Source organism: Trachurus japonicus, chromosome 17 (genome assembly GCF_045865225.1).
Source record: "Trachurus japonicus isolate A0001 chromosome 17, Traja_1.0".
NCBI lineage: Eukaryota > Metazoa > Chordata > Actinopteri > Carangiformes > Carangidae > Trachurus > Trachurus japonicus.
The window spans coordinates 26,900,076-26,913,240 of NC_140923.1; the positions used below are offsets into that span (position 1 = coordinate 26,900,076).

Genomic DNA, 13,165 nt, shown 5'->3' on the forward strand with positions numbered 1-13,165 from the left:
ATATGCTTGCATCTTTTCACAGGTCCACATGTAAAAACCCACTACATTGTACTTTGAGTATTGTGATACTTCATGCCTCTTGCACTTTTCACAACACTAATATAAATGTCAGATAGTTACTCTGACTATAGTCTTACATATAAAATAGATGACTGATGCATTCTTGTATAATAAACTGTTCAACAGTGTATATTTTAGTTAAAGTCTCTCTAGTACAAGATTATACAATAATACATCAGTAACTAAAATGGCACATACCTCAGTCAAGGCCAAACAGTCCTGCACATCTTCGTCTTCATAACTTGTGACTTTATCGCCTTTACTAAATTCTGACTCAAAGCAGCTGTTTGTGTGAAACATCTGTATTGAACATTGTCGCTGCTATATTGCGCACCCTATACTGTACTCGACGCAAGTGCTGCCGTCACATACATTTCCACTAATATCAATAAGTACTATCAAAAACTTCTACCACCAGAGCCAGACTATGATCTGCATTTGTACAAACTTAAATCATAAACGTCTGATTTACATGAAGATATTGAGAAATGGTTGAAAAATGTCTACAATCTCACAATGTTTAGAAAAGTGACATCAAAATATTTCTGCACCCACTCTTGAAACTTTTAAATTGAATGTGTTTTTGTAGTGTACTGTTAGTCCATGCAAATCAGTTTCCTGTAAATGATGCATCAGAAATATTATGTTGAAAATTGTATTTTGTAACACAAAAAGAAAAAAAATCTTTGAAAGTGTATAAACAGATGTAGTCATTTCTATGCAAACATCAACCCGTGTGACTTTTTTATGGATTTCTTGCAATTTTAATATAAAATGCTTAAGACCAAAATGAGCACTGTGTTGCTAAACTGATGACTGCATGTGTTGTTCCTGAAATGCTCAATCAAGTAGGTACTTTTTCCAGCAGTTTTCATCATAAGCCTTATTTACATGTTCACACAAATCAAAAACATTAAAATGCATTTGCTGCCTTTTATAAACTGACAAATCCTAGTTGATCTCATGATGTGTGTGTCTATTGTATCAGCATAATGTGGCAGCTGCACATGCAAGGCAATGAATTCACACAGCAATAACAATTTCAAAGGGGAGCTGATTTAGGCTTAGATTGTAAACAAATGCAGATACAAGAGTGTCTGTGTCATCCTGTAGGCTGAACATGGGGTGTATTTGTTTAATTGCATATGCAAATGTCTGTCAAAGTATTATCATGTAGTTTAAACAAAGCAGAGGCTGCTTCTCTCTCCAGACTAATGCAGGTCTGCTGGGAGATTCCTGTGTATGTAACGTCCTCTCGCATGTTAAAGCCCGGATTATTGCAGGAGGACATGAGAGCACGTCGTTACATAATGTAAATAAAAACATTGCAGCCACCGTGTGTTTAGATTGGTGCGCGCTGCACGATGTCCCGGATGGTGCTCGCACCGGAAGAGAAGGGGCAGCTCTCCCAGCCATCTTGTGGCAGCATCCAGCGAATTGTTCGCATCAAGCCTCGTAGAATCGGAGGTGAATCCCGCTGAAGGGGCGCCATCATGCCCGGACACCTGCAAGAAGGCTTCGGCTGCGTCGTAACCAACCGGTTCGACCAGTTATTGGACGATGAGTCCGACCCGTTTGAGATCCTGAAAGCTGCAGAAAACAAGAAGAAGGAGGGGGCCGCCGCTGGGTCCACCAAGACCGCGGCTCAAGCCGCCAAGCAGCCGAAGAAGGAGTCACAGAAGGACAGGAAGAACCCGCTGCTGGACAAGAAGGAAGAGTCTCAGGCTCCAGTCCCCCTGAAGAAAGAGGGTAAGGTTTTCACCTGCTGCCTCTCTGGTGTGCATTGCATGTTTATTTTTCTTATTTTTTTGTCTGCTTGTCTCAGCTGTCAATATGCAGCTCTGCTCCTGTTAGCTGCGTTAGCTGCTGCTGGTCGGAGCCGAGCACAGCGTGAGGTCAACATGGACCCTGTCCTGTTGCTGTTAGAGGACAGACTGGTCGAGTCCTCTCAGGCTCAGGCAGCTGATGCACGGAGCACGGACTGGAGCTGTGACGCTCAGGTGCAAACCACCAGTGCAGACTGGTGAGCGTGTGTCGCAGCAATGGTTTCCAGCAGCAGCAGCAGCAGCAGCAGCAGCAGCAGCATCCGAGCAGGAGCTGTAGTGTTGGGTTTCTGTCTGCTGGAGGATGCTCCGGCTCCGGGGCTCTGCCTGCAGCTGGAGGCTCTGCAAAGCGAATGCGCAGGTGAATAACCTGCGCACAGGGCTGAGCAGACAGAGCGCTCTTTGTTTGGATCGATGATGTCTGCTCACAGCGAGCACTTCATCTCATTTAGAGCTCGGTGGTCTGAAAATAAACTGATCATCAGCAGCGATGAAGGTATGAAAACAGGCCCACTGTGAGGTAGTGGATTAATAAGAGCTGTGAAGTGCAGTTGTCAACGCTGATGACAGGAGAGGTGACTGACATGTCATTGAGCACGTCCCTGCACACAGATGGTGTGAGTGTTTAACATTTCAACCTGCTCAGCTGTATAGCAAACAGAACCCAACCAGGTCTGACTCACGCTGCTGTGGTTGGTTTGCAGGCATCAGGCGGGTGGGCCGGAGACCAGACCAGCAGGGCCAGCCTGGGTCCCAGCACCAGGGCGGGCAGGGTGAAGGGCGACCTGGAGACAAGAGGCCGGACCGGAGACCTCCTCGAGAGCGCCGCTTCGAGAAGCCTGCCGAGGACAAGCCTGAGGGGGGCGGAGAGTTCTCCACAGACAAGTGGGTAGCTGTGATGAATGACAAAGAGCATATTTAAACATAGTATTAAACCCACGGCTGTGTGGTGTGATCACAGGATCAGTGTGGGGCTGTAATGCAGAGATGAAGTTTGTAGCTATTGATTTAATATGAGCTCGCTTAACCACAACATCACAGCACAGTCAGCTGTAAAGTGCTGGTTTCAGAGGCGGCGCTGCTCTGTAACACTTCTGTTAACACCTCTGTGTTGCCAATGTGTGTTCTTTCTCCTCTCATGGTTGTATACTTGTCATTAACTTTGTGTTTGTGTCCGTCAGGCCTTCTGGAGACAGGCCCCCGAGAGGGCGTGGTGGCGGCCGGGGTGGGCGTGGTGGAAGAGGACGGGGCATGGGCCGGGGAGACGGCTTTGACTCCCGCGGGAAACGAGACTTCGACAGACACAGCGGCGCTGACAAATCGTGAGTCAGACGTGAACCGAGACCTTAGCATGTCCACAAATAGAAGTGACTGCTCAGCGCTCACCCAGCTCTTATTGTCAATAGGTTCTTTCTAGAGCTGTTGTTGACGTGCTCCAGGGTGTCAAAACCAGATGGCTGTGTAAACAACTCAAAACTAAAGTCTCACTGACATGTAAAGTCTATTGACAGTTAGAGTCCATGCAGTTTTTACTTTACGCTCAGTTCCAGTCTGACCCAAATGGCATCTCAATAATGACGTTTCACATAAGGATCACTTGTATCCCTCTTTTTTTTTCTTCTTTCTATGTTATGCTCACTAATCTACTTTTCAACACAGACCAGAGGATTGTTGTTGAGTTTCTCCAGTAGTGACCTATGAGTATTTTTAGTCTGCATATATCAGTGTGTGTTTTTTTGCTCTAGCAATCAGAAAACTGAGGAGAAGCGCAGTGGCACTGGCTCACACAACTGGGGCAACGTGAAGGATGAAGTGAGGTGAGTTTTCACGAGCGGACACATGGCCTGTTTATCTGAGCCTTACTGTCTGCACACTAGTGATGCACATCTGAGACTTGTCCAGACTCTGCTCGCTGCATGTGGTCTAGTTTAAACCAGTACAAAAAAGATCATTTTATAAAAATACAGCCTGGTTTTTACTGCGTTTGTTGTGAGCATCGTATGTCCAATTGGATTCAGACTGTTAACCAAGCTTTTTTTTTTTCTTTTTTCTAACACTTATTGGTAGTTTACATGTTGGAACCACATGTATATTGCAGTTTCAGCTATACAAATGTGCACTTCAACAATCCAGGTCAGCGCAGGTTCCAACGACACCATTATACAAAAACACAAATAAACAAAATAACCAGATTTTAATAAATCGAAAAACCTAATTAGTACATGAGAAAAACAGAGCATTTAATAAACAAAAGGTTCTCAGACAAAATAAGTTACATTCACATTGATTCATGCTCAGTTTTCTCCATATCTTTTACAAACAAATCAAACTGCCCCCAAACCTTCTCAGATGACTCTTGCCTCCCTCTCTGCATATGTTTTGTTTTTGTTTTTCCAGAGGAAAGGTTGCAGGCCCAGAATGTAATACTTGGTCTGTTTGCCTTTTCCCCAGAATAGCGCAATTGACCTTTTAGCATGCAAAAAGCACATATCTATCATCATTCGTTTCCTCTGGGTGTCCTTGTGGCCCTTGGGATATAATCTTTTTCTTTTTTTTTTTAGCTTTTTAGTGTCATAACTGTGTAAAAACAGTGTTTAAAGAGTGTATTCCTGCATCTAGTGGAAAGGTGCTGTGTGTCTCTGTGTGTGTGAGTGACAGTTTTTCTGGAAAGTGGTTCCACTGAAGCTTTTCTCACTTAAAAATAAATGTGTGTTGTTTCCAGTGAGGCTGAACAGACTGCTGCTCCTGAGACGACCCCAGAGGGAGAGGAGAACGCACCTGCCGGCTCTGAGAACAAGTGAGTATCCATTTCCTGTCAGGTGATATCTGGATGTTCAGAAAGACGAGACTCATCAGATTGAAGCAGGTTGTGTTGAGTGTGTTCATTTTCCTCTCAAAGCTACAGTTCTACAGTCTGGATAAACTTTGGCCCTGACCTTTAGGCCTCAGGATTAGAGTTCATGTATAGGGGCTAAGAGGATCGGCTGTTTGAGGTTTAAATTCACACTACATTGTTGTTTTGCTGGCCGTCCAGGGAGAACGAGGTGGAAGAGGTGAAAAACGAAGGCCCCAGAGAAATGACCCTGGACGAGTGGAAGGCCATGCAGGACAAGGAACGCACCAAGGTGGAGTTCAACATCCGTAAGCCCAACGAGGGAGCCGACAGCCAGTGGAAGAAAGGATACGTGCTGCACAAGTCCAAGAGTGAAGACGTAAGTCTTTTATTTATCACTTCAGTGTCCTATCATGGAGCAAACGACTTTGAAACATGTGCACTGATGATTAAATTTAAGCTCTTTGAGTCATTGTTCTTTTTGTGAGCATGACAGAAAGCTCAGTGTTGAGGAGAGCGTGACTGGGCAGGACAGTGGGACAAACTAAAACAAAAGCTGTGTTAAAAAGGCGACAGCACAGAGAATTTGCTGTCTTTTCCTTTTAATTGATGTGAATGAAAAATGAGATTTCTTGATGCGCTTCAGGGACACACATTCAGGTCGTTGTGCGGGTTCTGATTTTGCTTGTGTTTGATTTTCAGAGGCCCGTTGGAGCTTTGATTGACGCTGCAGAGCCGGAAGCAGAGCCACACACTCTGTACCCAAAGGTGCCTGCAGCTCTCACACTTCTTCATCCACAGTCCATGAAAACACCCAGGGTTAATAATGTGTGTAAATCACCTCTGGTGTAGTGTTTAATATACCTCCAGATGTAAAGGTGGTTTTATTTTTTTCACTGTAATTTTTGAGTGAAAGAAATGGAAGAAGGTCAAGACAGTGTACCAAACAGTGCACAAACAATACCTAGACTTACTCTCTTATATTTATTTGAAGAGAGAAAAGAATCAAACAATCTAATTGTAGTGTTTAGTTCATCTTTAACATACTTGTCGTCATCTGTTCTGTTCAGCCGGGCACCGCTGACGAGTCCAGTGACCACCATTTCCGCAAACCAGCCAACGACATCACATCCCAGCTGGAGATTAACTTTGGAGACCTGGGCCGCCCCGGCCGCGGGCGTGGGGGAGCGCGCGGAGGCAGGGGAGGCCGCGGCGGCGGTGGCGGCGGCGGGGGAGGCAGCAGGACGGCACGCGGGGGAGGACGTTCCGAAAAGGTAACAATGCGAGCTGTTGTCGCCGGCAACAACAAAGGTTTAGTGTCCCTCACAAAAGATTGAGCTCACTGACTCTGAAGCGGCTGTGAAACCACTGACTTGGAAAAGCTGCACTGGGACAGTCAGGCCCTGAAATAACAGAGCAGTGAACACACGGGCCGTAATAGAAAAGTCACAGACTGACTTCATGACAGCAGTGAGGTGCATTTGTATAATAATAGTACGTACATTAGTGGAATGAATTAGAGTTTACAACATTTATTTTTGTATTATAAAACTGTCAAGTACAAAATGCTGACCCAAGGTCAGACGTGTTAATGCCATGGCCAGTTTGTGGGCCGTCCCTCAGTCGGCCCTGTACTCCTGAACTTCATGTCATTTCACATTTGGCACAAATGTTCACTTAAACTCAAAGACAAACTGATTGGTGGTTGAAGGTCAGAGGTCACTATCTCACAGGACATAATCACAGTGATCATGAGGCAGTTTAACATTGATGTTTAAAAGGATAAAACCATGAGGTGACGACATTTCTATCTAAATGGTCAAAGATCAACTTCACTGTGACATCATAATGTTGTGCAAAAACACCTGTTATTCAGCGCTGTAACCCAGGAACAGGACATTGACCATATTTCTTGCAGCTTAAAGGGATAGTTCAACATTTTTTCATCTATCATTTTTTCATCTATTGCCATATTCTCTAGAGTCATAGCAGTAGGTTCATCACCTTAAATTATCGGTATATTCTGTTTTTGAGATCTGTGGGGCAGAGACACAAACTGCTCAGTGAACACAATTGAGGTAGCGGTACATTGACCCCTGTCCCTCATCAAACTCATCAAATACAAAATCCAACAAGTCCAAAACGCTGTGAAGAAGTTGTGACCCGCACATTCACCACACTATGAAATAATCGTGTATAATTAGGTAACATTACGACACATGAAGCAAATACTCAGAACTACTTAAGCTTTTGAAATCAGCAGCCGTGTCTGGAATGTAGTTCTGGCTGCATTTGCCTCGAAAACAACTCTGTCTCGTAATGTTACATAATTATTTCATAGTGTGGTGAATGTGCAGGTGACAACCTCTCCACGAGAGTGTTTTAGAGTTGTTAGATTGTGTATATGATGAGTTTGATGAGGGACAGGGGACCTGTACCATTCACCTCAATTGTGTTCGCTGAGCAGCTCACGTCTCTGCCCCGCAGATCTTCAAACAACATGCACCGATAATTAAAGGTAATGAACTTACCCCTATGACTATAGGGATTATGGCAATAGACGAATTTGCCAAAATGTTGAACTACCCCTTTAACAGTAGCACCAAAAGTGCAATATCCAAATTGCAGAAGCTGCTGCTTTCTTTTTTCTTTAGGTAGAATATGGAGGGTTTTCTCCAGACATAAACAAAGACAGTTGTTTGGTACTAGCAGTGATAATTGTTTTTAGGTCCATCACAGTGAGTGACACCTTTCACACACAAGGAGTGAGTGAGTGAGTGTGTATATTAATTATACCAGCTAAGCAGATAATCATGTCCTTGTCCTCCTGTGTCTCCTCTCAGGCGAGTGGAGTGTCAGTCCCCAACGTGGATGATCCTGAGGCCTTCCCAGCTCTGGCCTAAAGGCTCCTTTTCCACCACCAGCCCACCCATCAGCCCTTCCGGGCCCCTCCTCTACGAGGCTTGCATGCTTACCACATCTTCAAGTATATAAAGAAAACAGAGAAAAAAAAAAGATTTTAATGACAAAAAAAAAGACTGTCATCCCATACCACTCACACCACCAGAGGACTAAAATTTTACCTGTTTTAAAGGAAAACAAAAGACGGAAAAAGGACCTCTTGTTACACTGACGTTTTGTATTTAGGAACATGAAAGCAGGGATGTTTTCATACTTTTTTCTTTTTTTTTCAGAGATTATGCATATTTCATTGGTATTTTTTGTGCTGCTTGAAGTTATGCATTTCTGCGATTAGGTTGAAGTGTGTGTGTATCTCCTCCCCCTGAAGCTTTTGTGCTTTTTTCCCCCCATGACTTCAGCTCAGTATTATGGGGTCATCTTAGAAAAGACTTTCTACTGGATTTTTTTTCTTCCAGTAATACACACTGATGTGGTAGCACTTCACTACATAAGAAACTTGTACTAGATATCTGAAGTATGGCTTAACATGCATTTAAAGTGTAATTACTCTGATCCTGACTACCCATCCCTTTTGGGAGGCACAAATTCAGGATGGGTAACCAGGCGAAGTGACTTTAGCTTGGTATTTTTCTGCTTGTTGTGCAGTGAAGTAAATGCCTCTTTCCTGTTTTGTTTTGTTTTGTTTATTTTTATTTTTATTTTTTTTTGATAGCTTTTCTTTTTTGGTGGACCAGTGGTTAGTAATGCTTTGTATCCCCTGATCCAGATGTGCTACCTGTGTTTTCAGGGTGTCCCGGGCCCAATGTATATCTTTAGGCTGGTCCTTTTAGGTCATACGAACTGTACTACTTGTAACTTCAGGACCACTAAGAAAATACTGTATTTTTTTGTTTTTGTTTTGTTAAGCATATGTTTGTGTGTGGGTTTGCGTGTGTGTGTATGAGAGAGAGAGTGTATATGTGCGTTTGTGTGCAAAAAAGTATGGGTTTGAATGTGAATTTGACAGCTAGTTACTTAGACTTTAAGTATTCCTCTGCTAAGAACTTGCCATTCTCAACCAGTGGTGTGCAAGCTCTCGCCTGAAGTAGTTCCTACTGTGTTTTGAGAAGTGATTGTTGAAACCTAGGTGAGAACGTTAGCTAGACCATGGACATATCTTGCTCTTAGAGTATCCGTAGTGTCTTTCAGATCTCAAAGCACTTGGTTTTTATCAGCACCAGTCCTCTGAAGATTGTCTCTCCTTCCCTTCTGTGAACCATATTTACATTTTTTTTTTTTTTTTTTAATTTTATTTTATCAGTGCAGCAGCACCAATGCATAATTTGTCTGAAAGAAATGTCCGCTGTCATTGTGGAACAATCATGAGCTACAGAATGTAATGTAAGGTAATGGTGCTTTTAGCCACCTGTGTCAGCATTCCCAGTGAGCTTCTTGTTTTTTTGTTTAGTTTTTTTATGAAGCGGGTATATTTCACATGGGGTGGGGGGTGGGCTGGGGGGGTTACACTGAAGACATTTGGGATTGAATTAAAAGCTTTACATGCTGTGCTCTGCAAAGACTTGCTGGCGATGCACTGATACAGATGGCTGGAGCAGTTTTCTTGTAGGACTGTTTGAGCTACATGACGGTGAAAGTTTCTCTGCAAACATCCCTGTTCTAATAAATTGCTTTAGAGGTGTTACATGTACTCTGCCAGTGGCTGTTGGGTTGTTTAAAATCAATACTGTGATTTTAAAGGTGTAAACAAATGTGCTCTTGACTCTTTATTTGTTTTAAAGGCTGTAGTGTGTCAGCCACAGTATTCACCTTTACACCTATATTGACTAAAGGTTGGCGTAACCAGTCCAGAAGGGTTTGATCTAACCCTAACCCCCTTTATCAGGCAGCCCTGCTAAAAATCTTACTCTGCTTGGTGGGCAATTTATCTTACTGGGCAATTGAGTAGCAGCCAGATGTGATACATAACTAATATTTGTCCTACTCTTGTCTCTCTACTCTCAAAATGAAGGGTTGTCAACATGTCAGACCATACTGAAAGATGTAGTCTGCTTTAACTGGAAGAAACAGGAATGACATGGTTCTCCCATGGCCATGGCCGAATTTTCTGGAACAAAGAAGAAAGGGGGAAAAAAAATCTATATCGAGGGTTAGTTACTTAAAAAACGTACAATAAATGTTTTTTAATGTCGATTATCATTTAAAAGCTTTGAATGTTTATGGGTTTCCAAGAGAGTTAACAGACAAAACATTCCTGTGTAAAGTGTAGTTGAGTCAAGATCTTTCACTTCTGTTCATTTCCGTCTTCGCTCCGTGTTTATCTCTGGGATTAGGCGGCGTCACGCGCCTGCGCACGAGGACTCCCAGGCTTCCGTTAAGCCTGTACAGTTCAGATATGGCAGAGCTCCACAAACGTCGACGTGAACTCGGCGGCACAAACTTGTCACCCGAGCGCGCATCCTCCAGAGACAGAGGAGGAGAGCCCGGCGCCGCGGAGAGAGAGAGCTCCGCCGTGTTCATGAAGCTGCTGGCCGCGGCGCTGTACGGCGTCAGCTCCTTTCTCATCGTTGTGGTCAACAAAAGCGTCCTCACCAGTTACAGGTAAAGGTGGCGGGGCAAAGTACAGGTTAGAGGAGTTAGGGGATGGTGGAGTTAATGACGGGGGTTTGAAGTGCGTGGAGAACCACACACTTAGGACAGTTTGGACACATGAACTACTCATATGCCTCCAACTGCATATTTGACTGGACACCAACCAAGCTATGTAATAACACTTGACTTCCAAAAGTTCTTTTAACAGTTTTTGTTAGATACATTACATACAAAATCTTAAAACAAAATTATGTAATAATACATTATTCATCATAGGCCATAGCCTAAATGTTAAGAAATAAAATTTAAAAACACAGTCTCTTTGTTCAGTAAGAATCATTTATTCAAGTGTAGTGGAGCTAAGTTGAACTATGAATATTTTACACTTAATTGTAGCTGAAAGTGTATTTGAAATGTGTTTGAATAATCACTTGAGGGTTTTAAAACTAAAACTAAGTGACATTACATTACCTCAGCACAGCAGTCAGGTAATTAGGCTATAGTTGAGCTGTATAAAGTAGCCTACCTATAACGTAGGACCTATGAAAGTATTCCAGTAAAGAAAAATAAGGTTTGTTTTGTCAAACTTAGTTTAAAGCAAAGATTTAGATCATTTACATGTTTGTATTTAGTAATTTTTCTCATTCATACCATCATTTACATGCTTTCCAGATTCCCATCGTCAACATGCGTCGGACTTGGACAAGTAAGTTTCTGATGGAGTAGAGTCAGTGTCTACTTCCTGTCCACCTTAAACAAACACTAATGAGCTTCATCTCCCTGCTTCAATTGCTCTGCAGATGCTGGCTACAATCGTAGTGCTGAGGGCTGGGAAAACGTTGGGCATCATCTCATTTCCAGAAATGGATTTGAGTATACCTCGAAAGGTGAGGAGTGAATTGCTGAGGCAGATCCTAAAGGAATAATGAAGTCGCTCTCAAAACTGTACTCTGCTTTTAACAGTTCATATGTTTTACTTACTTTCCAGATGTTCCCACTGCCTCTACTTTATGTCGGCAATCAAATATCAGGACTATTTGGGACACAGCGTCTCAAGTGAGAGCGTGTTGTCTGTTATTTCCCTTATTTTTTAATGAAATTACAGTATACTGTAAAACTAAATATAACATATTTTTCATCTCATAGTTTACCGATGTTTACAGTTTTGAGGAGGTTCAGTATTTGTCTCACCATGGTGTTTGAAGGTCTATTGTTGAAGTAAGTTATTTATTCTATACATGTAACTAAAATGTTCTTGCATGCTCAATTAAATGATTTCATTTGAATTATATATCATAACATTAATGAACTCCAACCCACCTCCTCTCCTGACAGGAAGACTTACTCAACATCAGTTAAACTGACAGTGTTTACTATGATCTTTGGTGCTTTTATTGCTGCAAGGTAAGACAGCCTCATACACTGTACCGTATTCAAAACTATCAGGTAGTAGCTGTGTGTATCCCATTGTTAATGATATTGTTTCTTTTGCAGTGCTGATTTAGCTTTTGACCTTGAAGGATACATTTTCATAATGCTGAACAACGTCCTGACGGCGGCCAGCGGCGCGTACGTGAAGAAGAAACTGGACTCCAAGGTGAACTTCAACCTCACAGCGTGATGCTTCTCTTTTTTTACATAAACGCTTTAAAAACAATCACATGCTGCTTGTTCCTATAGGAGCTGGGCAAATACGGGCTGCTATACTACAATGCTCTGATCATGATTTTCCCTTTGGGGACGTACGCTTACTACTCAGGAGACTTACACATGGTAAGACAAAAAAAATGCTAAGTATAATTTAGTGTGATGACTTGAGGCAGTAGTGAGGACGGAGCTCTGTTGTCTGTGTGTGTGTGAGTACAGGCCTTGGCGTATGACGGATGGTCTGACCAGCTGTTTGTTGTGCAGTTTGTGCTGTCCTGTGTCATGGGGTAAACTAGTGCTTCTACTACCAAACTCCTACTTCCATCATTTGTTAAAAGGTAAATCTGCTCCGGTCTAATTCATCTCCTTTCTTTCCCTGCAGCTTTATTTTAATGTACTCCATCATGCTGTGCACACAGTACAACTCAGCACTCACCACCTCTATTATAGGCTGCATTAAGGTAGGTGCTGCTCTCTATTGGCTGATGAGGTTCACCAGTGCAGATGTGTAGTCACTCTCTATGTGTGTGTGTGTGTGTGTGTGTGTGATCCCTGCAGAATGTTCTGGTGACCTACATTGGGATGGTGTTTGGTGGAGATTACATATTCACCTGGACCAACTTCGTAGGTCTGAACATCAGGTGAGGCAGCCACGCCGTTTGAATCTTTGTGTTCAGGAGCTGATGTTTTCTGTGCAACAAACTGATGTCGTCGTCGTCTGTGTTTCCCACAGCATCGCCGGGAGCCTGGTCTACTCCTATATCACCTTCACACAGGAGCAAACAAGTAAGAGCAGTTGGAATAACAACACTAATTAGCCCTCGTCCTGTTGATCCGTCAAATTTTGTCTCCAAAGTTTCCAGCACAAATTGAACTGAACAAGCTACAGTTTCCTGAAATATTTTCCATCGCATTCAACAGAAAAGGCGTAAAACCAGACAGTCCTGACCCGACGCTGAGGAACTAAGTACGTCCAGAAGACATTTTATACCGTCTGTCTGCTCTATGTGGATGTATCTATTTTCTTTTTTTAAACCAACATGTTTTACAAACTTGTATGTATTTAAGCACATACGCTTTTGCTAAAATCATTTGCTGGGACACAACTATAAGCTTTTAGGTCCAAGTGCCTTCACTTTACATCACCGATTAAAAAAAAAAGTCAGAGCTATTTTTATATTTAATAGTGCAATGAAGAATATGTATATATGGCATGCTACTATTGTATTAAAACAGGCGAGAAGATCAAATTGTATCCAAGTGTGAATATGGTAAATCACAATACGACAAC

The 13,165-nt window shown here is 42.7% G+C and overlaps 2 protein-coding genes across 2 annotated transcripts; both read left to right on the forward strand.

The window, feature by feature from the left end:
- The first annotated feature begins 1,398 nt into the window (after positions 1-1,398).
- Positions 1,399-7,831, forward strand: serbp1b (SERPINE1 mRNA binding protein 1b). The gene is made up of 9 exons (XM_085804565.1): positions 1,399-1,809; positions 2,588-2,768; positions 3,065-3,205; positions 3,629-3,700; positions 4,606-4,680; positions 4,918-5,095; positions 5,419-5,484; positions 5,787-5,990; positions 7,560-7,831. The coding sequence occupies exons 1-9, from the start codon at positions 1,554-1,556 to the stop codon at positions 7,617-7,619; spliced, it is 1,233 nt and encodes a 410-aa protein (XP_085660691.1). The 5' UTR covers positions 1,399-1,553; the 3' UTR covers positions 7,620-7,831.
- A 2,158-nt stretch (positions 7,832-9,989) lies between these two features.
- Positions 9,990-13,128, forward strand: LOC146970802 (nucleotide sugar transporter SLC35D1-like). The gene is made up of 13 exons (XM_085804571.1): positions 9,990-10,236; positions 10,900-10,933; positions 11,028-11,114; positions 11,216-11,283; positions 11,374-11,445; positions 11,563-11,631; positions 11,722-11,824; positions 11,908-12,000; positions 12,094-12,161; positions 12,257-12,335; positions 12,433-12,515; positions 12,608-12,660; positions 12,796-13,128. The coding sequence occupies exons 1-13, from the start codon at positions 10,031-10,033 to the stop codon at positions 12,804-12,806; spliced, it is 1,026 nt and encodes a 341-aa protein (XP_085660697.1). The 5' UTR covers positions 9,990-10,030; the 3' UTR covers positions 12,807-13,128.
- Positions 13,129-13,165: the final 37 nt, after the last annotated feature.